This window comes from Pygoscelis adeliae, unplaced genomic scaffold, assembly GCF_000699105.1.
Source record: "Pygoscelis adeliae isolate BGI_AS28 unplaced genomic scaffold, ASM69910v1 Scaffold265, whole genome shotgun sequence".
NCBI lineage: Eukaryota > Metazoa > Chordata > Aves > Sphenisciformes > Spheniscidae > Pygoscelis > Pygoscelis adeliae.
The window spans coordinates 475,508-502,164 of record NW_008824810.1 but is presented as its reverse complement, the minus strand read 5'-3'; the positions used below and the strand labels follow the sequence as shown (position 1 = coordinate 502,164).

Genomic DNA, 26,657 nt, shown 5'->3' with positions numbered 1-26,657 from the left:
AGATATAAAGGCAGAAGATACCATGTTCTTTGAGGATAAGCGATTGTAACAGATTCTCTTTTGGTAAGAATGTTTTTGACAATTTAATGAACATTAAAAAGGCTTTGTATAGTACGGATATATCAATGTGCCGTCAAGGTGAAACGTTCCGCATTATTAAAATAGGCTTATCTATAGTACGCAATATTTTCGGAAGTGCTGAATGTCTTTACAGGGCTATATAAATGCACTTTACTTATTTCCAAGATAGTCTTCCTTTATGGTTTTGAGCAGTATAATAATCTATGTGGATATTTGCCATTAAATTGATGAGATTGTATTTATCAGTGACATTAATAAACCTTTTACATATTCCACAATGAAAAGCTTGAGGTGAGCAGTAACGTAATGCAAAACTTATCAGAACTGGCTTTACGCTGCTATTTTCATTTCTCTCACCTCCCAGTGGGCAGATGGAAAATGCAATGAGGCTCATAGCCCACTGTATGTTTTCCACGTGTGTTCGCCTAATTAAAGAATGACTAGGGTAACCCATTCCCTCCCACAACACTTACTGTGTTGTTCGTTCACAGCCCTTTTCTTTACCGTGATTACAGTATCTGTGTTCAGCTTTCAGCTAGCTGAACAAAGAAAACAAGACAGTAGCTAGCAGAGCTCATTTTTGGCACTCCTGTCCTTCAGTACATTTATTATTAATTTTTTTTTAAATGAAGGGCTGTATCTTATTTGTATGTAGACCCATGTAGACCCAGAGTAACTCCACTGTCAACTGAGACCACAGACATATTTTGGCAGCGTCTGATCTCTGCTGCTGTTGAAGGCAAAAGATACACAAATCGATTCCTGAATCTGGGCAACCTGCTGGGAGTCTGGCTTTATATGTCTGTGAACCAGTGCTATTTTGATGACTGCCTTTGGCAATTGTTCCCTAGCATTAGGTTAAACCTCAGTGATACTGTAAATGACAAAATGGAGTTGAACTGGGAAGTGAAATACAAAAAAAATTCCAAAGGAAAAACTGTAACAGGAAAAAAATTACCAGGAAGACATTTGTCATCTGTTGTCTCAGTGTTTATTAACTCTAAATTACAGATGGCTCTTTGAACATTTGGCATGCTGAAGAAGAATAGTTACCTTTGGCAAACAGAATTCCACGATTATTATTAGAGTCAATTAGCTAGCAACATTCATTAATAAAGTTGAAAACTGACACGCCAAAAATACTGTGCAAGGCTGAGCAGAATTATAGCACAGTGAGTGCCATTTGAAAAGCTGGCAATTCTGATGTTAATCAGATGTATGAAATATTTATGTAAACAGGCACAGAACTGAGATAGACATTGAATGCAGGAAGTAAAATTTGCTTGAAGTGTTTACAGAAAACCTTGAAAAACAAAAAGCTTGGAATTACATTAGGAACAGAAGGCCCGATTCTTGTACATTAAAAATAGCTTAGTTGGACATAATGGAGTTACAGTGATTTAAACAAGTGTTTGTGAAAGAAATCTGTGGCCTGCGATATTGAACGTTTATAGACACATAACGTTGTATTTTCCAGAGAACAAGAAGCTGACCCTGAATCAGTGAAAGCTTTCCTACTGAACTCTGTAATATAAATACGTAAGAAGTACCAGGCCCACATTGTGCTGTTTAAGGGAAAGCAGATAGTGGAAACAAAACTTTAAGCCAGGCCCTTTTACAAAAGTAGTAGATCAAATCAGAACACCACACAGACCCCGTAACCTTTAGTAACTGAACCTAGCCTCCATCTTTCCCAATGCGCAATTGATACCATAGATGTATAACCTACAGAGGTCCACCGAACATCCAAGCTCGTTGTCCAACACAGTATCACAGGCTGTGGAACACTTCCCAAGACCTGCCGAATACTTAAGACATTAAAAATCTCAAAAGCCACAATTCTGGTGTGCCACAGGGAGGCAGTCAGCATCTCCAATGCCCTTACAACAGGGCATTAAATAACATTAAATTAGCATTCCCAGATCACCCTAATAAGCAGAACACGCACCAGGTTCCAGGGTGGGGAAAAAACCCCTGCAGATCTGAACTGGGAAGGAATTTTCCTCTTAACCTCCATCTGGTGACTGTCTGAAGGATGGGAAGATGACAGTAGTAGTCATCTGTTCACTGAGATTCACTATATCAGTGTGATGCTGCCAACAAAACACAGTGAAAATCAGTAAAAAAGAAGGTTGGGAAAATGGGCTGAAGCTTGCAGGTTTGCTGCTTATCAGTCTGGGTTGACAGTGGCTACAGGACAACCCTGAGGGTTCACTCAACCATGTATCGTTAGGGTTTCTAAAGGTCTCACAGGTGTTAACTGAAGCTTAAGCCTAAGTGACTGCAAGGTTGGCTTTCTTATAGGTGTGACAATAATTTCCATTTCAGTATTTACGTTGTAAGGCAAAGGAAATGTTTTATTACTCTGGGTCTACTTGGTGGTTTCCATGCTATCCATGCTTGCCAGTGCGTGTATTCACTGAAATAGAGTTACTATGACTTTATCAAGACCTTGTAAAAATAAAAAGCTCTTCAAGTTGTAAAATTATTTTTCACTGTAAGCATGTCAAGTGAATGATTTTTAACTTTAAAATACCTTGACTTATTTAGAAACTGCAGTTGCCCATATGAGGTAATTTTGCAGTTAACTGACAAATCCACAAGTTTTTGGTATTTCATTTTGGGAAATAAAATTTATTTTGCTTCTAAAGAAATTAAGGGCATAATGAAATTAGATTTAAGCCCACTGTATAATGAGTTGCATTTGGTTCACTGGTAAAAACCTTCTCAGTATTTCAATTCTTTGTAACTTGTCAGTTTTAAAAATGAAACATTTTACATTTTTACATTTAGTTAGCATCGGCTGAGATTCACAGATTTGTTATCCATGTACTTACCATATATATTTATGAAAAGTATATAAGTAGTTTTGATAAATCAGAGCCAAAGCCCTGTTAGCTGCCATTAAACTAGCTTATCCAAACATTTTTTACTTTTCTACATATATGGCTGAAGAGGAAAGAATTAGCCTGGAAAAATGAGACTTTCATACGGGAATAAGACTTGCACAGGTCACTGGAAATCTGCGTATTAAAATGTTCATGCCAATATTCCACTCATACTTAAACCCCCAAACACTGCTTTTAAACTCAGAGAGAAGAGAAATGAGCGTTTCCAATAGAGCAAGACTCTTTGTGCTTGACCTAGAAGGATGGTGAATCCATCAACCTCTCTCAGAGGTGAAAATACTCTACGCTTTGCAGGATTAAATCTTGGGAGCCCCAGGTCCTAAGCACTTTAAGCACAAACTTCTGTGTTTTCTGAAAAGTGCTTAGGTATCTGCTTCACTTCACTGACTTTAAACAAGAAGTAGCATGAAATTCGTCTTAAGTTGGCAAATCAGCTAGGATACATACATTTTGTATGCAGTATGATCACTATGACCCTGAAAACTGTCTTAGTCCAACAAGAATATTATTTATTTAAAACAAATTACCTAATATGTAGCAAACCAGGGTTTGATCCTATAGTCATCTCACATGGAACGATTCTCATGGGAGCCCAAGAGAATTCTGCTTGCATTAAGGTGGGAAAGTCACCAAATACCTCACATTGCCTTTTTTTTGTTGGCCTTTTTTTTTAAGACTCCTGTTAAATGAAAGGTTTTTAAATTTTATTTCTGCAGAGCCTGGGCAATTTCGAAGTGCACAGTTGTTTTACTAAGACATTCTAAATACATCACTTGCAAATTAATTTAAAATTTACTTATTTTTGACTCCTGGTGTATTAACTTCCTTGTCTCACGTAGCTACAGCTGCTGTCTTAGCATTTCAGCGTACGTGGGAAAACAATTTACTGAATGAGCTGATGAAAAATCCCAAACAGAGTAATTTAGGCCTATTTAGGCAGCTGAAATTATACAGCCCTGAAGTCATACCGATGGTGTCCGTCATCTATATCAAACAAATATGAGGGACAGCGGGTCTTTTCCAAGAACATTTGGTTGGGTTAATCTCCTCAGCACAGTCATACAAAATCATGACTTGCCTACTAAAGTTCTTACTAGCTCAGACTAATTAATGTCAAAGGAGATCATGCATTTTCTGAATGTGTTGCCAAGCAAAGTTAAAAGAAGGACACGTGAAATGCAGTGCGTGGATGGATCTGGGTGTTTATCACAAAATAAAATGTAAATCTGTCAAGCTGCAGACTGAAACAAATAATAGCAACCTAAACAGCTTCTGGCTTGAATCTCGGCAATGGATTATAAAGAATATTAAAATACAATTTAGACACCCGTAGTCTATTTTGGCATGAAAAAATCTTACAACTACTCATTCTTTTTGCTTCCTGGAAAATGGAAAGAAAAAAAAAAAATCACAGTGAAAATCCAGAACAGGTTCTACCGATGCTTATGTCTATAAGAAACATTATATAATAAATTCTCCACCTCTGTTTGTTAGTAGAACAGCGCCTTTTGTGGCTACCTGTTAACTGCCGGCCATCGTATGAGGCTTCCTTTATTGACTACCTTCAATCTTCGCTGAAAGTGTCCTAACTTTTGCTATATACTGTCTGTGGTGACATGAGAACAATGCATATTCTTCTAGTGTGATAAAGACCTTATGTTTTTTCCTGATATGCTTTTTAAATTACGTTCTAGCATTTTCTTTACTTCTGCATTTTGGATATTTATAGCAGGTGCTAGGTCTAAAGCACCGTTTTCGCCTAGGAATCCCTTTTCTAAGTAGACATCATGTCAAACGGATTTGACAAATTCTGCTCCTAACCACATGGGCACAATTTCAGTCTCCCCTCTAAGGAGAGGGGAGGTAACGCTGCATTTACAGCCCTGTGCCTGGGAGCAGAATTAGCTGCAACAAGTTTTTATGAAATTTAAGTGAATAAAAGGGGTTTATAAACACCACTCCCCGTGTCCTTTTGATGCAGCTGGCAACTTTTGTAGGTCTCCAGGCAAGTATTCAAGAGTCTGTACTAATAATTCCGAAAGTTAGACCAGGAACAGGTATTTATGACTCAACCCTTCAGTTTTCACATGCGCAGCTCCAGTGTGGCTCCCTCCTGCAGAAGGACAGCACAGTTTCTCAGGGGCTTCCTAGGAGGGTCTTCCCAGGACCTTAGCCAGGGAGGTTCATCGTCATCTACGGATTCAAAATACCTCCTTGGGGCTACAGGGGCAACGGCAATGAGGTGAAAAGTCTACACAGATGTTCTTATCCATTGAAAAAGCTCATTCTGGCTCAACTGGCAAGTAAGCAGCAGTGGTCCCTAGCAGCTGCCAGTAGCGGAAAAGGCACAGAAGAAAAGCCGCAGTTATCCCGGGACTGACCTATGCACACATTTTCATCGTCCAGCTCTGCAGAAGCATTTCTGAAGTAGCCCAGCCTGCATAACTCACAGTGCTGACCTCTAGTGTTGTGCTTACAGCTCACGCAAATGACCGTATTGAGCAGCTCGATGTAACTGCACCGGTTGGAGTGCCCGAAGCATTCGCAGTCTTTCAAGGAAGAACAGAAATGTATACAAAATGTATACAGCAGCAGAGTAATAGCACATTACATGCTTAGTAAAAATGAACCATGAATAGAAGTATGAATGAATGGCACATACATGTTAATCAATGTAACATGGACAACAGCAGATGTTTATCTGCAATGAAAGCGAAGTTTGTTTCAGGCAGGCTAGCGTGACCCGACGACCATGGCATGACGTCGCAGGTTGGCTGTTGGTGGCGGACCTGATGGAACTGAAGCATTTGCAGTTGTAAACCTTTCAGGGTTACTGGAGGCTCAGTTTCCGCTGACAGAAATGCACATCTTTTTGCACATTTGAGATGAGTATAAATCAAGACATGGGAAAAACTTCCTCATATTAAAAATATTAAATACAGTGGACAAAAATTGTCGGGCTTCATCATGCCTAAATGCGCAACTGTAAGTAAAATAAAAGCTTTGTTCTGACATAAATGGTGAGTATTCAAAAATACTGCCGTACTTGGGGTACTGTAACTGGTAGGCACCTTGGGAACCAGACTATTTTATTTCAAGACCAAACAAATCTCTAGTTTGACAATTTTGGCCAGCACCTCCTAAAACAATTAACAGAGAAGAAAAGGAAAGGAGAGAGGTGTTATTTAAGAGCTGCTTCTACTGTGCTTCTGAGGTAAGCATTAACCCATTGTTTATATTCTGAGATGAAAAACAATTGGGCCAGAAAAGATCATGAAAATTCTGAAATGTGTACTGAATAGAAAGCACGCTTACTGCAGCCATCTGAAATGCAGCTGGCATGACAGCCGCTTTTTAAAAACCCCTTCATTAAGCATAGAATGCTAGCGCCTTTTAGTCTTTAATCACAAGCAATGCTTGGTTTTATGCGGAAAGAAGTAGAAATTAGAAATGTATCAATATCATTCTAGAAGGCACAGCTATGCTTTGTGTAGAAAGCTTGTCTAAGTCTGATCACTCAACTCTGAGATTATGAGCCCAGGATGAATGCAGGAAAGGTTATCAGGAGGATCAGAGAAGTAGAGAGCCTATTTAAGGAGTGAAGACTAGGATAATTTGGCTTGTTTAGTCCAGGAAACTGAAGACAAGGGATATCACCGGGCTATAAATACATCCAGGAGATAGCCTTCTGCCATCCTAAGTGAGTATCTGCACTAACAGACAACACCGGCACAAGAACAAATGGGTGTTAACCCGCCGTTGAGAAATCTCAGCTGGAAATTAGGAGATGGTATCTAGCCTTTAGGGCACTGAGGTTCTCGAACACTCTTCCAATTTGTAGCAAAACCACTGATGCTTTAGAGATGTAGTTTATTAACTGGTGAAAGAGATTATGGTGTGTTTCCTGCAGTAACGGAGTACTGGATGCAGCGACTTGGAAGGGCTTCAAGGTCTTGAGCTTTGTGTAGAAAGCTTGTCTAAGTCTGATCACTCAACTCTGAGATTATGAGCCCAGGATGAATGCAGGAAAGGTTATCAGGAGGATCAGAGAAGTAGAGAGCCTATTTAAGGAGTGAAGACTAGGATAATTTGGCTTGTTTAGTCCAGGAAACTGAAGACAAGGGATATCACCGGGCTATAAATACATCCAGGAGATAGCCTTCTGCCATCCTAAGTGAGTATCTGCGCTAACAGACAACACCGGCACAAGAACAAATGGGTGTTAACCCGCCGTTGAGAAATCTCAGCTGGAAATTAGATGGTATCTAGCCTTTAGGGCACTGAGGTTCTCGAACACTCTTCCAATTTGTAGCAAAACCACTGATGCTTTAGAGATGTAGTTTATTAACTGGTGAAAGAGATTATGGTGTGTTTCCTGCAGTAACGGAGTACTGGATGCAGCGACTTGGAAGGGCTTCAAGGTCTTGAAGTTAACGTTGCCTGGGATTAGATAAAGCTGTAGCAGAGGGTGTAAAATGTTTCCATACGTGACAGGGCCAAGTCCCCTCTGCTGCCTTTCCTATGGTATGCTGCCGATTATGCTGGGGCACCTAATGAGCCCACCGATTGTCGGCATAGGGCGTCAGATACAGTATCTGTGCCTGTCTGTATTTTTATGAAGAAACAGCAATACCAGTACGTGTTTATGAGTATGTTGTGCACAGCTAATACATACGTATTTCTTTGGCTGTTGTCTGATGTAGGGGACTGTAAATAGATAGCGTCTTTTCTTATACTGTACAACGCTTAGCACAACATATGTTTCAATGTTGAGAGCTGCCTTTCTGCTGCCAGGAAACATTAATTCCATTTACATATACACATTTAGTTAACACAGATGCATTCTTGTTCTCTTCAATGTTATACTGCTAAACCGATGTTTTGTGGTTCACGCCAATCTGATAATTCCGATGCCTGTAACTGCTGGAGTACAGTGAAACATTTGGTGAATCAGTCTCAGTGTGTTACCACTTGACGTTGAGGGGGGAGGAAAAAAGTGTTAATGTTTGTTGCCTTTCGCAGCTGGTCAGTATGATTCAGCATCTCAGCCAGCCACCCCGCAGCACCCCATACTGGTATGTTTGTCAGACTTGTGGCTAAACTTAAACGTACTGCAGGTGAATTTAGAGGAAATAATTTACCTTGTTTTTCAAATCAGTAATGGGCAGCAGAATGCTACCTTTTTATGTTTCAAAAATATGCAGACTATAAAGAAGTGCCAGTAAATCAGACTATGCTACATCATGTTTTGTGTTTAAAGTAGCAGAAAGAAATTGAGAATATTCTGTGAATGAATGACTGCACTACTTCCACTCTGAAACTGTGATGCGACCTTCAATAATATTACTACCACACATAATTAGCCGTTACAAAAGCACAGGAAACAAAGCTGTACATAAAGTAAGGCTTGCTCCAAGTTATGATTTGGACTGAAGAAACATCTAATAATTACGAAGGACTTACGTTTAGGAGCATGTCTGTATATCAAACTACGCAGAAGGACCACCCAAGTTCAGATGTGGCTCACCAACTTTAAAGGTAGACAATGAGACCAATTCTTATACATGGTTGCATTCTTATGGGTACTGCTCTTCTGTAACAACTGTGCTGTGTGAAAGAAAGCCCTTGTCTCCAAGCTAACTTATACTAAGATACAGGAAAGCTCTAGGCATCTTGATCATCAGACTGGTAAATGCTACATGGTATAGGAAAACGCCCAGTTAACTCAAAAACAGTCTAATGTCAAAGATTAGCAATGGCGCCAAGGAAGAAAAAAAGGCATGGCAAGTAACGATTAAATCAATTTTTTGCTAATTTTTGCCGCCCTCCTCCCATTTTGCTAATGCAATAATAAGAACTTATTTTGCTTACTGCTGTTGGCCTGATCAGTGAATCATTTTTACATCCCTCTGTGTTTATAACAAAAGCTATGTAAAGGGTCCTCATATGATTGAAATGGAATTATTTTCTCCACTGGCTACATGAGGTGCTACCCTAAACCAGTCAAACATAACATGTAGAACTGCATTCAGCATCATGCCAGCCGGGAAGCTAATACCTGTCAATGCTGTATGGCCTTTCTAGCTTATGTGGTTCACCTTAACCAGCACACCAAGCCTGCTCATTGGACTTGTCAGAAGCACAGCTTAAGGTCTTTCAGGCACATGTCTCCGGCTAGCAGCCCAACCACTTTCATGCACTGGCAAAGCTATGCAATCGCTGAAAGAGATGGGGGAAAGTATCAAAATCAGGCTGCAAATGGTTTACCTTTTCATTTCAACAATGAAATGACGTGAGCTTACAGCGCTAGAGAATGCTGCTTTCAGTTCTGAGTACCACATGTCAGAAAAGACACAGATAAACTGGAGACAGTTTAAAGCAGAATAACAATAAGGAGTAAATGGTTTGGAAAATAAAACCTCAGAGGAGAGGTAAAGATAGCTAGATAGGTTTAATGTGAAGGGAAAAGGGAGAAGAGGAAGCCACGTTAGATTTGATAATTGTCTTTGGATGATTCAGGAATTGTCAAATCCTTTGCCAGCTCACAGAAGGATTGACTGTATGAGCCTTTAAAGACTATTTCCAACACAATGATTCTATTGCAACAATCTTGATCCTGTTGTAGAAAGCATGATAAAATTACCCGTTGAAGGAGGCTCATAAAGAAGTTGATTGTTTAATTGTTTTGTTTCTATAAATGGAATACTTTTTTCCCCCATTATAATGCTACGCATTTACGTCTTTGAGATGACATACTATTGTGCTGTGGGGACAAGGTTCAGCTGGAGCTTCAGCTGCGACCAGTGAAACATCATCACATGAAACAGTGGTAAACACGCATGGAAGGGAAGCGTAATTTTAAACTGAGGCAGGTAATGCAGGAGACAGCTATCAGTGTCATTTCCTAATTAAAAGCACAAAAAGTATTTCAAGAAAAGTGCATTCAGAAACCATTAAAATGTTTTTTCTTTTTCTTTTTCCAGTAACTCTGTGTTCCTCCTCTATGCACTAACAAAAGGCAAACAAAGGAGATTTCATTGTAACCTTGGAAATGACCTGCTTCATAACAAACAGTACGGCTCGTTATCATGATCTCATTGAATGGGTCACACTAAGTTCAAACATTTGTTAATATCCCTATTCCCTGTTAACATGTATTTCATGAATAACGAGATATCCACAATAGCTACAGAAAGACAAAACATCTTTATACATACTCTTTACAGATAAATTGATGAGGAAGAACAATGAGAAGATCTCAGGGTTCAGACTGTGAATGACAGATATGCAAATGAAACAGGCTGCCTGTAAGTCAGAGCGAATATTGGCGTCCTCCGTTATGCCCGTATAATTCCATTGTTTTGATAAAACACTGAAACATCAGCTCAAAATGTAATGCCTACACTCCGAATTTGCACACTGTTACAATAAAATGAAGATGTAAGGCACACTTACAATGCATTAAAAGACATAACTATGCATTACACTCCATGGCATTTACAGATACTTCTTGAGGATATGGACGATGACATTTAATGTATTGTTTGCCCTCAACTAATCTGCTTATGTATCCTCTTTTACAATTTATGCACATCAGTGAGGAAAACAAGACTCTAGCAAACATTTGCTTTCTAGGCAACAGTCTGAATGGTCACATTTGTACATTTAACTCCTTTAAAAACAAATGCCACGTCACTTTATATGCCAGCAGCGACTGCCTAAGCAGCACATTTATTATTTTCTTTGTATGGCTTATGTTTATGCGACTTAATGCTTCTCTTGTTGTCAATGAAGATGCCTCACCAGTAAGCTGATGGGTACGCTTCACAGATATTCCAGATTCATACAGTGTAATGTTTTCACAACACAGGGCACTATGGAATCACTGTATGAATCCAAGAATTCCTACCTCTCTTGTGGTTTGCAACTTGAACAGAAGAAACAGTTGACATAGCTAATTTGGGAGCGACTGGATAGGTAATAAAATGAACAGTAAATTAGAGAAGGTATCATATAGGAACAAATCAAAAGATTAAAACAAACTTCCTTATTTTCTAACTTTTCAATTAACTTTAACAATGGTTATTCTTTTCTAAGGAAAGGGTGAAAGTTAGGGAAAATGAGTTCTATACTATCAACTACTGAATCATTTGAGCTGTAATATCCAAGAGAAAGAAAGGGAATGTAATTCACCTCTACATACTTCGGCAGTTTTGAGTTAGAGGTTATCTGATGGTTTCTCCCAATCCATGACCAATGACTATATGGTAACCAGAGTGGTCTGCAAAGGGTTTTATTAAATTTACGTGCATATTTATTCTGGCCTGATAGCATAAACAAAGAAAACACAATCAAATAATACTAGGTATGGGCAGATTCCTGTAATTATTCTCTTCATACGCTATCCTTGACTGAAGTATTTAATCTACAATAATGTTAAACGCTGTAACAATATGCTGCAAACACATAATCTGAATAGAAATGCTTTTAAGTTTTTGTGTTTTGTGCTCCCTAACAAAACATCAAAACTAAATCTACTAAAACTCTTATTTTTGGGGAAGAAACACAGAATAATTTTGTGCTGTTCAAGATGTATTTTGCAACGAAGTTAAGTCTTGGATCACAAGCGGTATAATTAAGCTATGAAATCCATTAGAAATGCTGACTATCATTTCACTGGGAATGTTTTGATTTAAAATTCCTGTGAATAATGTAGGCTAATCCTTACAGAGAGCAGAGGAGCAGAGATGAATCTGGGTTTTTTTCTTGTTTGTTTAAGGAACACATGCAAAAGCTTGGGAAATATAACATGGACTAAATGAAGTTATTGGAATGCTAAGTATCACTTCATCAGGGATATTTAATTTAACATATATGTGAATAATGCAAACTAAAGTACATTGCTAATCCTTATAGAGAGCACAGATCAATTAGTATTTTCTATTTTGTTAGGCACATAGAAACTTGCACGTATAACGTGGGAGACTTTCTACGTATGTGTGTATGTTTTGATTTGGCCATTGTGATCAATGGGTTTAACTACAGCCCTTCCAATGTAATTCCCCAACAGATTCCCAATACATCTTGTTCAGTTTAGTAGCTATTTTCTAGATCACCTTTTCATTAATTTTATTCTCCATCTGTATGTGTTACAGCACAGAAAGGTCACCCTTTGAACAGTCAAAGCAAGCCACAGGCCAGATTTCTGCAGGGATTTTTTTTGGGAGCAAAGGCCAGTAAATAAGGAGAACAAAAGGATGTTATTTTTTATAAAGAACAATCATTTTGAAATGTGAAGTAAAGCTGAATACAACTTCAAATAACAAAGAATCTTACTTTTATTAGTCATGTTAAAAAGTTGTTCTGTCTCTTTCAGTGCTAACGGTCATGCCACAATCTGTGAGCAATTTTTTGTGTGGCACTCAAACTGCAGAACACTACGAGTCTATCCCTGCAGAGAACTTGTTTGTATTGTGGATGGCACGCAAGCTGAGAATGCCTCTCGGCTCACTTGGGAAAACAAAGTGGAAACAAGACATTAAAAATGGGTTCGATGTAGACAATGACAACCTTTCTCACTCAAGAATCTCAAAACTTACTCCAAATATAGACTGCTGTCTAAACAAGTCCAACGTTATCTAGGGCTTTCTGTATATCAGTACTTATAACCTGCGCGTCTACTTTTCCAGACTTTTTGCGGTGATGATGTGCATAATCTGAGTGTTGGAAGACTTTTCAGGTTAGGCGTGTTTTCTCACAGGACAGCATTACTTAGCACCAGAAGAAAACGAGTTGGATTATCATTGTTACTACTTTTGCCACCATGTGGGACTCCTTGAAAGCAATGTCAGTAATTTTAGACCACTAGGAATTTTACAGCATCCTACCTTGGTTTGGTTTAGAAACCTCAAGGGAAGAAATATTCGGCCATATCCTATCAAACTTTGGAGGATCTGCATGCATCAGGAAAAATCAGGTTTTGTTATTTACATCTGTGATATTGTTCTAAACAGGCAAGCATATGGACAAAGACAGAGATTACAAACATCCATTACTGGACTAGTCTAGGTTGCACTTGAACAGTACATGACTCCACAGTGAACAAGAAAACAAGCAATTGATGATTCCCAAAACACCAAATGGACATAAAATACTGTGCATAACAATTTATCTTCCGTGGTTTAAAATAGAATTTTTCTCGATGAGAAGATATCCTAGAGCAATATATGTGATTCTAACACCAGGAACAAAACAGGAACATATTCTGTTAAATCTGCTCTGTAGAGATAAAATGACAGTATCAGACAAATAGGGATTTCTTACCAAAGACAAATATCTTACCGTAACATCCTGTTTTAGGGCCTTTTGAGTGAATTATATTTCTGTTATCAGAAGAAATATATTTACCAGTAGAGTGGGCCTTTTCTTTTGCCCTCACACTTTTGTGTGTTGTATCTATTTCCTATCACCTCTACTGCTATATTTTACAGCTTGATTTTTTTGGGAAGAACATTAAATATCTACATTTCTTAAAGGCCCTACATAATGTGTTACCTACATGTAGAAGCATTTCGTCTCTCAGTGAGAGAATTAGCTATGTCTCTTTAGAGCTTCATCTCCTTTGGTCAACGTGCTTTGGGGCTGGGGTAGTGGGGAGTGATAATCCTTAGCAGAATGGTGCTCGGTGTTGGAGCTGAGAGTATGGGATTGTGGGAGGAGGAAAGAAAGCTTTTCTTTGGGCCCTGATCCGGGAAATGGTATTTATACTCTCCCTGTTTTTCTGTTATAATCTTTACTCTGTTTTCATCTGCCTAGGTTTCAACATCAGATTTGGACCACATTTTTATCATCTTCTATGATTACTGCAGTGGTTGTGTCCTTTCTGAGCTGAACAGAATTTTCCTTAATGGTCACATCAGCCTACGCAGCGGTGATTATTAGTGGGGAGAGAGCTATTTCTTCATTTCTACCTACAAGGAACTCAGTTGGGTAGTGAGTATATTGCAGTTGTCACAACCTGGTTGGTGTTAGGGGTCTAGGCTTATAGGTCTTTTGGAAGAAGGTGTGTTTCACTGTTACGTCCACCTTAGCGGAAGACCTGCAGGGATGCTACGACAAAAAGACTGGGGCTTCAAACATCTGATGTGGAAGGAGGACATGATTTTTTTTCCATAGTATCTTCTGACCCATTTGTCAAGGGTGAAGAGAAATCGGCTGGGGGGGATGGCTGTCCCAAAAGTCCCCCCACATAGAGAACAATTCAAGGAAAGGATGATGACCTGCACTGTGCCATTTACTGTTAGGTAGTCTTCTGCAATTGAATCAGTCAAGTTGTGATATAACCATATCATTACATCATATTCTTGCATTTTTGTGCTTTTTCCTTATCAATCAAGAACACGGAAGAAAGACAAACTGAGTCAGTTTGGTAGATTCTCAAACAGTCTCTGCATTGATCAAAAATAACCTGCCTCTACTGCTCAGATCCACCAATTCACACACATAGGAAGTGCAACCACAATAGTCAGAGTGTATGACACAAGGTACCTAAAAGCCGTACTTACTGAGGTGGCACGATAACCCCAGCCCACTGAAAGACTGTAATTCCATGCACCTGAGACACCACCTTCCTCCTCCTCCTCCTCCTGAAACACCGACTGACTGGTTATGTTAAAGAAGTTTCAAGCACACACTGGCAAATTACTCGCACAGTTAATTCACTGTTAAAGTTCTGGTAGTTTTAGGAACACTTAGGCTTGACCTAAAGATTTTAAAGGGACTGGACGTTAGAGAATACGTCTAAAAATCAGGAGCTAAAAAAGGAAAAGCAATCTTTATTGACTGCATTGTCCTGCTGTCCCCTGAGCCTTTTTCTCTTTTAGCCATTGTGCAACATCAGGGTTGTTGCAGAAAACCCGTAACATTTCAGACCGGAGCTTCCAATATCCTACTTCTGTTGTTGAATCCTGTGTAGCACACCTGTTCCAAAAATTCACATGCATAATGGTCTTCAATTGAAATGGCCTAGGTATTACCAGAAGTAAAAGTAATAGCGTCAAAGCTTTGTAATGCCTTAGGACTAACCCTCTGGAATACCTGTTATTTAATAAACTGTAAGTCCTATATAGGAAATCAGATATTTTATATAATCTGATTCATATAATCAGTAATATTTAATATAAAATCTTACTCTGATGATGATTTCCCCAAGTAATCTCTTGTCTTGTCCAAATAAAATGATTACTTGTATGACAGAAAAATCAGTGTTACAGATTTTTAGTAATCCTATAAATGCCATAGATCTGTGCTCATTTTAGCAAACTTACTTAAAATGGAGGTTGTGACTTACTGCAAAATGATTAAAAATTCCCTGACCCTTTAAATTAATTACATTGAGCTGAATTTCTTAATGGGCATCCAAAACAATAAAGAGCATATTTACGGTGCCTGAAGATTACCAATTAAATATTATTACTAGTGATTATTACTAGTGATTAGTGATAATTGCAACCATCTTAGAAGGGACTTCTGGAGGGCGTTCGTTCCACCCTTTGCTCATAGCAGGGTCAACTTCAAAGTTAGATGAGGTTGTTCAGGGTCACATCCAGCTGAGACCAGCCGCTGCCTTCAGTGTCTCTGGGCTGCTTGGTAATGTGGTTAATGCTCCCGGGGACTTAATGCTTCTATTAAGTGCTTTTTTTTTTTTTTTTTTTAAATCTTTGGTAAAGATAGTATTTTTTTCTTATATCCTTATTCATGGAATGAATTATCACCAAGATTACAGGTTTCTTGATAAAGACCTTCTTAGCTTTGAAATTTTCTGGTTGGTGGTTTTTTTTTTAATGGAGACAACTTTAAATGCTTTATCTAAAAAGGTATGTGAGACCTCCAAGTCAAGGAATATTGACTGTCATTCCCACAAGTATATTGGAGCAGTTGAGTCATCCTTTGAACAGGCACTGGGAAGATTCATTTAGCAGCTAGTTATTCTTTTATAGCAACTTGTGAAAATATTTCTAGTCCTCAGTGATTACCACTAAGGGTATTATTTATAGAGAAGTTGACTAGGTAAACCAAGCTTTTCCAGAACAGTTCCACGTATGGACACTGTATTCTGTAATTAAAGTCATTATTTGCCAGAGTAATTAATGAATTTTGGTGTAGGTATTCTAGAAGATATATAAATCTACTCTAATATATTCTATGACAGTTATTCTGGGCAAACAAGGCTACAGAAATGTGAAAAAGAGTTTCTAAAAGTACATTTTAGTGTTGTTATTTAAAAGTGAAGCTACTGTAGGCACCTTAAAGGGTAGAGGCATGCGAGCTATACAACTGAGCAGAAAATCAGATATGACATTTTAAATTTGCATTGGAAATTTCTGCATTTTTAGTTACTATTGTTCCAAAACCAATTATATGCAGAAAATAACTATTGGAAAAAAAATCTTACTTTCATGAAGTAAGGAGAAACTGATTGCATGGTATTTATTAGGTGTATGATCATTTCCTTTTTTTCCCCTCCCAATTCTTTTTTTGGATATACGGTATCAGAATTACCTATGCTATTAAACGAAGAAAATCTGTCTCAGCTATTCCCTGGCACTGCAGTCTGCACCATGGGCGACATCATGGTTTCAGACTGGGGGAGCACTGGAAACGAACGGGTAGTCTCAGCCCGATTCCAACCAGAGAGCTGCACATGAAAAAAAACCCGTCGTGACGCTGGCAGAAATTAATCAGCACTTTGTTGGTTTCTCACTCCAACAAAGTACTGAGCTGGCAGTAAAATTAAAATGTATTCCCACTGAGGGGGGCTATCCTTCCTCAGGGATGAAGAGCGCAGGTGATGGAGCATAGGAAGACTACGTTGCTGCCTGGGCATCTGCGCTCTGCGGCAGACCAGCGTATTTTCATCTCCTAAACTGCTTCTGCTGACCCGGTCCACAAACAATGCATGTGCTGAAAATTACTAGTAATAAATCAGTAAGTCTTAAATAATGCTCGCTCTCACGGCAGACAGGGAGCACTTGTGTTGACAACTATCATTACTTATTTAATTTATAATAACGATAAGGAGTTTCGTGAGAGACTCTGATTAAGATGTTTTTTAACTTTCCTTCAACTTCTGTTTAAAACACAAAAAAGCATTAAAAAAATTGTCAGTGTAAGCTTAATGCTTCTAGCAGAAGTCCGCGCTTCCAGTCATAGAAAACTGGCCTTGCCACTGCCTGTTTTAAAGCATGAGTAGTTGAGAGTAAACGTCTATTCCAAAATGTAGACGTCTGCTGAGCACAGTGGAGTTACACGTACGACAGTGGGTTTAGTTGTTAACATTAGACAAAAAATTAGGAATAATAAAAAATAATGCTCACTGAAATCAACGGCAGATTTAGTAACCGCTGGAATAATTGGGTGTGTTTAGCTCAGATCATATTCCATCACTTACTGCAAAGACCACACTATCATTATTACAGCGTTTCTAGCTCATTAGGTCTGTCTGAGGTCACGGTAACCTACCTCACGTAAAATTTGCCTTTCAGCACTTTCGTAACACCGCAAAATCTAACTCGTCAACAGGGAAGAAATGCTGAAAAACTTCTTTAAAAAAACCCACCCCTTTATTTTATTAAGTTTAAAAAAAAAATACTTGGCCGCTGTTAGGCAATCTTTTTTGGAGCAATGTAGGAAGTTTCATACCTGTTCCTTTGAAGAAAGGGGAATTCTGCATAAATGTGAAGATGTGGTTGTTTTATGGCAGCTCCTCAGCCATAACAGCTTTTATAACTGTTGAAGAATTGAAACGCCGTTAGTCCTTTACGTGTCCACTTGTTGTCTTAGAGTAAAAGAAAGTGATCTTTTTAGAGGCTTTAAAAAAAAAAAAAAATCCAATGATCCAGCTCTGGAAACTTTAGATATCAGGAAAAAAAAAATCCATTGATTTTAACAAATGTGTTGGCCAATTCTCAAACTAATGAGGTCTGAAGGAGTATTCTTCAATTGTAAGTATTCCCACTAAAATATTTGCAAAAGTGCACAATGAATTCAAGTATTTTTGGAAGGAAATATTTAGGTACTGTCTCGTGACAAAAAAAGTAAATTATTCTATTGATAGTTTGCGGGGTTGTTCCTTTTTATTTTGATTGATTCTGCTTTTTCCTACAAAGATGCTGAAATTGGCTGGTCGACTGGGATTATTGTACAGTAATTCACAACTGATGAAGAACAGTAAATCAAGATCTTTTTTTAAAAATCAGAATGCTGATTTGGAAACCTCATTCTTCCCTTACACTCTATGAAATAAACTGATTACACGTCTAAGGGACAGAAAGGAAAAGAGAGGAGGGTAAAATATAGAAGTGCGTTTTTTCCTAGCAATGGCTCCCCAAGCTTTATAGATAATTAGATTTTTAAATATCTTCATGGATCGTGTCTGCTCTCTACAAACTTCCCTGAGTAACTGTAGCTGAACTTGCATATTGCAAGTGCCAGATGTTTTGCACAGGTACCACGGTACATATTGAAATGTTGGTATCTTATTTTCTACGGTGTACTATCACTTGATTGTTTATTAATGGTTAAAACAAACACAACTGCGAGCTAAGTAATTTTCCACATATTACAGCAAATAAAAAGGCGCTGAAAAGACAATTTGACTGATACGCTGTTTTTAACTAACCCAAGATGATGAAGGTAAAGTGGGATGAAGAATGAGAAACAACACTAAGCTGTAAGCGGCCATGCCTACTAGACTGGTGAGAATGGCTCTTCCTATCTGTTCAAATTGGTGGATCTGGCAAAGCAAAATCTGAAACAAAGGCTCCCCCAAGTCCCCCCCCAACAACCAGTCGGTGCTCCCCGGAGCAGCGCTGGTCGTTTCTGGCCCTGCACTAGAAATCACTCCGCAAAGAGACGGTTTCTGCTCAGCGCCGGGGTCAGCGCAGGCGCTCTGCTTACTGATCTTCACGGGTCAAATCCTAGCTGTACGGAAGAAAACCGGCTTTGTTATGAATCCTACCAGGTAAATAAACTACTCGCAATGTCTTTTCTTTGGAATGTTAAATTTCTTTCAGATCCAGGGTTCAAATGAGTGCATTATACCACGTAGGCTATCAGTACTTTCTTTCAGCCCAGTAATGTTTTAATATAATGGAAAATCTAATTGTTAAAGTGAAAAATTCTGAGCGCTTCAAAGTATTAAAGTAAAGGAGGGAAAACAAGTACTGTTACTGGCTCGATATTATAATCAGTTACTTAGATAAGGTGATTGCCTTAGACTAGGAGCCTGATTAACAGTATTATTTATTAAAAAGTCAGACTTGGATAAAATTGAATTGAAATGAGAACATTTTGCTAGTATGTCCAAAATAATACATAGTCTGAAGACAATATTTAAACGTTCTAAGGAAATAAACATCTTAATGGTCTCTCAACAGTACAGTGCTCTCTGTAAAACTTGACCTCAAATAATAATAGAGAAGTAATGTACGACCTAGTTATGCATGTTTATATCCTACCGACACGTGTGGGTGTTGTGTATAGACTCTAGTCCAGAGCTTGGCATTGCAACGGCTTTGATCCCATGGCTGTAAATTTAATGAGAACTTCTCGGTCACCGCAAGGGGGCAAAATGAAGTCCAAAATACTTTGTGTTGTTACAAAAAAGAAAAAAAAAATCTGCTAGTATTTGCTCTCACAACCTTTTAATTTGCCACATTAAAATTTCATAACAAATAAGTAAAACAAATAAAGCTACACTCATCCTGACACTATTTGAGTTCCAGAAAAATACCTACTAGATCTTTCAAGGTTAAGAAAACAATAAAATAAAAGAGTGCCCATTCAGTCTTGTTTTTCACTTGTGTGTCTTGCATTCGTTATCATTAAAAAAAAAAAAAGTTGTTCTCTTAATTTGAAATTGGCTATAAAGAAGAACAAAAACATAGAGAACAAAGCAGAACATACCATTTGATTATCACGATTGCATCCTGCTCTTGGGTGCACGCTCTGTCTCTAAACTCTGACTCATCTGCCACCAGCAGGCTTTAAGGTGATAATCACCCACACAGAGCTATTTGCACATCATGGCTGTCCTATCCTGTATCCAATTATACCCTTTATAACAAACTGATTAGCATAATTAGTGGAGTTGTGCTTTACAGGAATAAAGATAGAAGCTACAGTTCAGAGGAGTCAACTTTTTGAAGGCATACATGTACAGATTAGTAACTTTGCTATTTGGTCACAATAACGAACATTTTGATGCACTGGTCTATGTAAAATTGTACAGCCATTATTTTAGCAAGGAAAATCATGTAGTTTTCAGAATATTTACATACTGTATATAAGCATTGCTTAAAATTACGAAATGGTTTTGGGACTCATTAATTGCTACCACTTTCACCAGTATTTTTCCAGACATGGCTGAAAAATGCTGAAAGGGCCAGCGTTGGAATCAAGAATGCTGGAAATGACCAGAGAACCTATTATTCAACTGATAGACAACAGCAGGTACAAATGACCTTAATGGGAAAGCTCTGATTTTTTAAAAATTTTTTTTTCTTCTTGATGATCAGAAAGGATGTTTACTTAATGACCACTCTTTCTTTGTGTTCAAACTTTAAGATGAGCTGCTTTAATACAAGATCCTTTGAGGAAAAAAAGGAATAGAGAATGATACATATATGTGCACAGAGGTAAATATATTTTATTTTTCTTTGCTTGCGAAAGCGGTCTTAAAAGTGTTAAATGAACCTCGCTTGCAGCGGCATCTTCTTTGTATGCTGGCAGTTCAGTCTTCATAACCCCCCGCCCCAACCTTATTATATCCTCCTTATACACTAGGAAAAGCTCGAAGCACACAAAAGCCAATACCCCCCTCCTCCTTGCCCCGTTAGTGTGTGCTGCCAGGCAAAATAAACCCCAAACTGTATCTCCTGAGAGTAACTCCCTGTCCCCAGATGGGGAAAAACTCTGCCGATATGAACACAAACATTGTATTAGCATAGACAAAAGAAGAAATCATGCAGAATCCATTAAAGCAGCCACAACTAATTAATCTTGTTTGTTTTTATGTGTTAATTGTACTTCTGTTAAATTCTCTTAGACACCAGGATAAATTTATGGGTTCTATCCTCGTTTAACGATAATTCTGCTATTTCTATCTTATTGGAAAGATGTTCAGAACATTGTGCAAGTAGAACTATTTTCCCCCTGAGCTATTTAAGAAAAAACACATGAAAAAACCAAGCAGAGTATCAGTATTTACTTGTGCTCATGAAGAGATGCTCATGGTTCATCCTTTCCAGGTGGGTAAAGAAATTTGTTGAATTCTACCACATATTGTTCCAAGACATTTACAGCAGATTAAAGATCAAGCATAGACTTGCAGAAACTCTCGTACTTCCTATGGAATGTTAAACAGAATTTTCTCCGTTCGTAATAGATAAACTGTACTAATCACCCCGGTGTAAAATACAAAGAGGTCAACAACGCATCCTTTCAGGTCACCAGTGTTTAAAAGGTATTTGAGTTTCCCTATTAAGTTTTCAAAGGCCAACATCTGCTGATGCTCAGAAGTGGTAGATGTGGTGACGAAGGCTGTATGGAGTGTGAAGTGAAAACACGACCATATAGTCCATGCAACACAGTACTACGAAACTACAGCACAACCGAACTCCAAAGAGCTATTTTCCCATTCATCCCGTTTCTGTTATTAATGGCAGGAATATTCCGGAGAACAGTGACATAAACGTCTCTTTCATTTAGTCCATTTCTTTGGTTATAAAATACATGTATAAACACGAGGTTTTGAAAACAGCTATCACTATGCATTTGCAGTCATGCAAATGCCGAAGGAGACACTACAGCGGGAAAATTACATTATTAAGATTGAGGGCTTTCATTTGCACGTTATTGTCATTGACGCTGTTTCACTATTTGAAGCTGCAAACCAGATGCCAGGGCATTCAGCTATTAACGCTGCTCTCGTTTGCACGGAGGCTAGTTTTGATGGCATTTAACTTGCTGTCTAGAGCTTAACAAATCAGCGCCATTCATGAGCTTAAGTAAACTGAGCTGATTTATAAATTGACAGACCTGAGCCTGCATCGTAAGGAGCGAGGCAGTTTTACCCAAATTATTAGAAGCTTTTCAGTTGGATATCAGGTATGGCAAATTGCATTTTACTACTGCGATATTTTATCATTGTGTTAGTCCTGCATCACACAAGTTGTGTTTAATGCCTATGCAAGGCTGAGGCTGGGGGGAATATTCTTTCAGTCGGCCGCAGCAGGATCCCATTTCTACCCGCCTGCTTTGTTTGTAATCAGCGAACGTGTCATGACTGTGTGCACTTCTCAGCCATGGAACTCAGCAAGACTCACAGCTGAGCTGCTGGGCACTTAGTCCCTTCGAGTGTTTTATTTAATTAATCATCTATTTCATTGATATACTAGTTCTTTACGTAACGGTGTAATGGTTTTGTTATAGTTTAAGTGTAATATTTTGGTGCTTTAATTGCATGCAGGAAAGCAGGTTTTTGTGAAGGAACACAATTCTGTTTATTTTGTGGAGTAAAGCCCAGTTCGAAGGCTGCTGGAGTTAATGCAAAGATTCCAGCAGGAACACTGCATTTGCTAAGCTACTCCTTAAAAATGAAAACTCTTCCATTTATAAACTCTTCCATTTGCTCTTCGAATTTACACACACGCACATACTCGCATGAAAATGAATGGTCCGATACTTCTCTGTTATTAGCAAACACTTTTTTTTTTTAAAGATGCTCAACAAATATTTTCTGTGGAAGGGACTCTTAATTCTCTGTGTAACTCTCAGTTTTATAGCACTCAGTTTTCATCTGCTGATCAGAACCGATCAGCCAATCTGCAGTTGAAGGCAGATGTGTGGTCCGGAGTGACATTGTCTCTGACCACGTAGGACAGTTAGACGTTAATGCGACAGAGGAAGGCCAACACGTAGGCCCTGCACTATAGAGCACGTTTTCAGAGAAACGTTATCTACAACAGAAAAGGATGTTGGGAAATTAGATCCAAGAAGCTGAATGACAATGCAAAACAATACTGGTTTTATTACTTACTACCAATACTGGAAATACTGGGTATACCTGTAGAGAAAGAAAACACAAAAAAACTATAGTTAGCTGTTTGCTGTAGTTGGCTGAGCTATTACATCTACGATTCCGAAAACAATTTTCGCCTAATTTTCAGAATATTATATCAATACATAGTTAAACCCAAGCAACTGCCAATATGTACCCAGCCCTTTATAAATGCAGAGTCTTCAGATTTTTCAGTACGAGGCTGCAGGGACCGCTAAAATGTATTGACAGATGGGTATTTCTGGGACCTACACCAGCTCTCTGAACTTCATGAATTTGTTCGGAACAGTTTTGTATTTCAACTAACCAGCCATTAGGTTTAATGCTCTAGATAAAAATACCAGTCATGCATGTATTATGCAGGTCTAGGAGAATGATTTAACCAAGGGATAGATGCATTGCTAAGTGCTTTGGCCAGCTGCTTAAATCAGTTGATACCTTCTGTTGCATTAACTGTATATAGCTATTTTTTTCCTCTTTTACCCGATGGTTATCTAAATTAAGCGATGGAAAAGAAAGGTAATTGAGCGAAACAACCTAATGCATTAGGTTAGTCATATTGACTAAGCCTCTCGTTGATTTTTTTTTTTTTTCCTCCCCCCCCCGCCCCCACCCCCCCGCTTTCATTTCAATTCCTAAGCTGAATGAATGCAAGGAAACCGTTCCAGAGGCAGGTGAGATTTACCAGAAGAGGTGGGGCTGCTGAGGAGTAAAACTCCTCTGCTGGATTAGCAATGCGGGGGCTCATGTTGCGTGATGCAGTCCCAACATGCAGCTTGTTGTCAGGTCTGCCCTGAAAGGTGTGTAGCACAAAAATACGGACAGGAAATCTTTCCTGAAATGCCATTTTCTTTAGATTAAACGGCATTGCTAATGGCACTATTGCTAGTCTCTTGGGTTAAAGTCACAAATTACAGATTGGCATTTAAATCCTGGATATTTGCATCCTCTTAGTTAAATACAGTTTGCCTTTTGTAAGTTTTATTGACTTTTGATGGCGTGCATTTTATAGCAGAAATCTGTTTCTCCATTAAACATCTGCTATACTTCTTTCAACATCTGCCTTGAAGTTCCGTCTTCCTCTGAGATGGTATGGACCTCATTCTGCAACTAAGCAAACTGGAGCGAAGGAATGTCTCAGGGATAAATGATATTCGCTGTAAGCCAGGTTGTAAAGTCAAGTTGGGAACATTTCTAACTCGTGGCACGGCTAAGACAATGCTGAAGTAATTGCATGTGCGGAATGGCGACCATAAACAGATCTGTTGTGTTTCCCCACACCAGTCCTGGGGCACGTGTCAGGATCGCAGCTCTCTGGTTTCACATCCTGTGGAACCTGTGGTCTGGCAGAGCGCCGGGCACCGCGCTGGAAACGGCACCTGCTGCTAACCGAGCCCCACACTCAGATGTTGTTTGCAAACTTAATTATTTCTACTTCTGCTGAGATTAACACATATTTTCCAAAATTTTAGAATCATGAGATGTTAAAAGCTAAATAAAAATATCATCATAATAGAACAATGCTGTTATAGTTCTAAAAGTAACGAAAAGTGCTTTTTTCAGGTAGGATAATGTAAGAGAACTTCTGTCCCTTTGCCTTAAATGTCAAAAAGGCAATCCATTTTCAAACAATTTTCCCTGAAGTTTCAATAGCAGCTTGTTTACATTTTTGCAAGTCATTGTAGCTGTTTTAAATTAGCAGGATTAGTTTTCCTTTATGCACTGATGGAAACTGCACACATATTAGATAAAATACAGATACCGCGTTCTCGCACTCACACTTCCACTGTGAAATGGTATTTGTATTTCCTCTGGGTATACTCCCCCGCCTCAAACCTCTTTCTCTCCTACACGCGCATACAAATATCCTTTCCTTTCTCTCCTGAACAGATTGTAGCAAAGGGAGAGGTTTTCCTGCAAGTCTGCTCTCTCCAGTTTACTGTATTTCAAAATTTTCAATGAATTCATAGCGATAAATGCTTCCTGGGCAGAGAATAATGAAAACAAGACGCCTGCTAGCCTAAGGGCTCCGTATTAACCTTGCAAAGTTGTCTTCGGGTTCTGTTTGAAAAAGCTCTTTTTCGATTTCTGGACTGAGTTTCTGGGTCGGTGCGATCTTCTGTAACCGGCTTGATTTTTTTGTAATACCAGGTATCCCTGTGTGCGGTGACTGGCCTTGACAGCGCACTACTTTATGCCCTTTCTGCTAAAGAGAGTGAGAACGGCACATCTAAGTTCGTCTGGAGAAGAGCTGGTTACGTAGGGCCACGAAGCAGGGTCTGTTAACACTCTGTGAAAACCGCACACGTGATGGGAAAATTATTCTTAGTAAGAGTGTTTTTGTGAGATCCAGAGTTACAGATTGAGGCTAGCTCTTGAATTCAGCTGAGCCGTATTTGGTACGGCGGCACAGGAGGTGCGATTCTGCCTCTCCCTCTCTTCTCAAGGTGGAGGCGGGCGGGGACCCGACCGCGCGGCTCCTCCCGTGGCACCACTGCTGGGGACACCCCAGGCTGTGGGGAGTCATCCCGCTGCTGCCGGCCCTTCGGATGGAAACCGGTACGGTACGTGACGTGGACCGTTTCCAGTCAGCCTTCTGCTGAAATCTGCGAGTACTTTGCAGCAGTGAAATGATGTGAACAGGTTATAGAGAGAGATGAAGAATCAGGCCCATTGCTTCCCTTGATGCACAGCTCTATTCAGCTAGACATCAAGAGTAAATAAAACCAAGTGACTGCGTTTATGTATATTCAACTGTTAAACCAAAGCAATGTTCAGTCTAAATTATCTTCCAGTTGAAATCACTGGGATGGTTATTAACAGTAATAGTTTTATAGCGAGGAAACAGCAAGTAAAGCGTACAAAGAAAGTTCAGGGGTAGCTACTGCCCCGAAATGGCAAACATTGCAGAAGAAAGTCTCTAATACTATTTATTATTTTTGACTTGAATTGAGGGTGGTGGTTTGGTACATGTTCACTGTAAGTGCATCTAAATATACACGCGTTACTTGAGAGAAGAAAATCTGGTGTTTTCCTTTCACATGGTCTTCTGCATCTGCCCTGTAATTTTCTTGTTTCCCCTTTTTCCAGAAATGGGTTGTTTTAGCTATTAGCTACCATGGAGCTGACTACTGAGAATGGAGAAATAAGCAAATCAGATGCTAGCAAAGCAAGCAAGTTTTTGATTTCTTCTACAGTTTGTGTCAGTTTGAAACCCGTAACGCAAAGGAACAGCGTCGAGCTTTCGGTGAGAGGGGCCGCGCTGCTGCTTGCCGTCTCAGGGCGGGTCATACCCTGCAGTCCCTCTTATCCCCTCCATCGTCAATGCCTGTGTGTGCTTCCCGCCAGCAGCGCAATTAATGCAGCCAGGCTGCATCTCTTCCTGGGCAGGGAGTACGTGTGGGATTGAAGGAATTATTCTGTCAACTCGGTCTTGGCTACCATCTTTCCCATGGGCTTCTCTGCCTCTTCTCCAACACGAGTTGGACGTGCACCTGCCCTATGACAGGGAGCCAGGGACAGACTCCTGCTGCTGCAAAAACACTGCA

General features: G+C 39.2%; 1 protein-coding gene across 1 annotated transcript in view; it reads right to left on the bottom strand.

Annotated features, from left to right (window-relative positions):
- The window catches only part of NTNG1 (netrin G1), a 155,770-nt gene that overhangs the window by 27,461 nt on the left and 101,652 nt on the right, over window positions 1–26,657 (bottom strand). The window contains exons 4-5 of the mRNA XM_009324226.1: window positions 23,089–23,115; window positions 5,372–5,539 (exon numbers count right to left, since the gene is read on the bottom strand). Of these exons, the coding sequence (XP_009322501.1) occupies window positions 5,372–5,539; window positions 23,089–23,115 (195 nt within the window). The remainder of the gene's footprint in view (window positions 1–5,371; window positions 5,540–23,088; window positions 23,116–26,657) is intronic.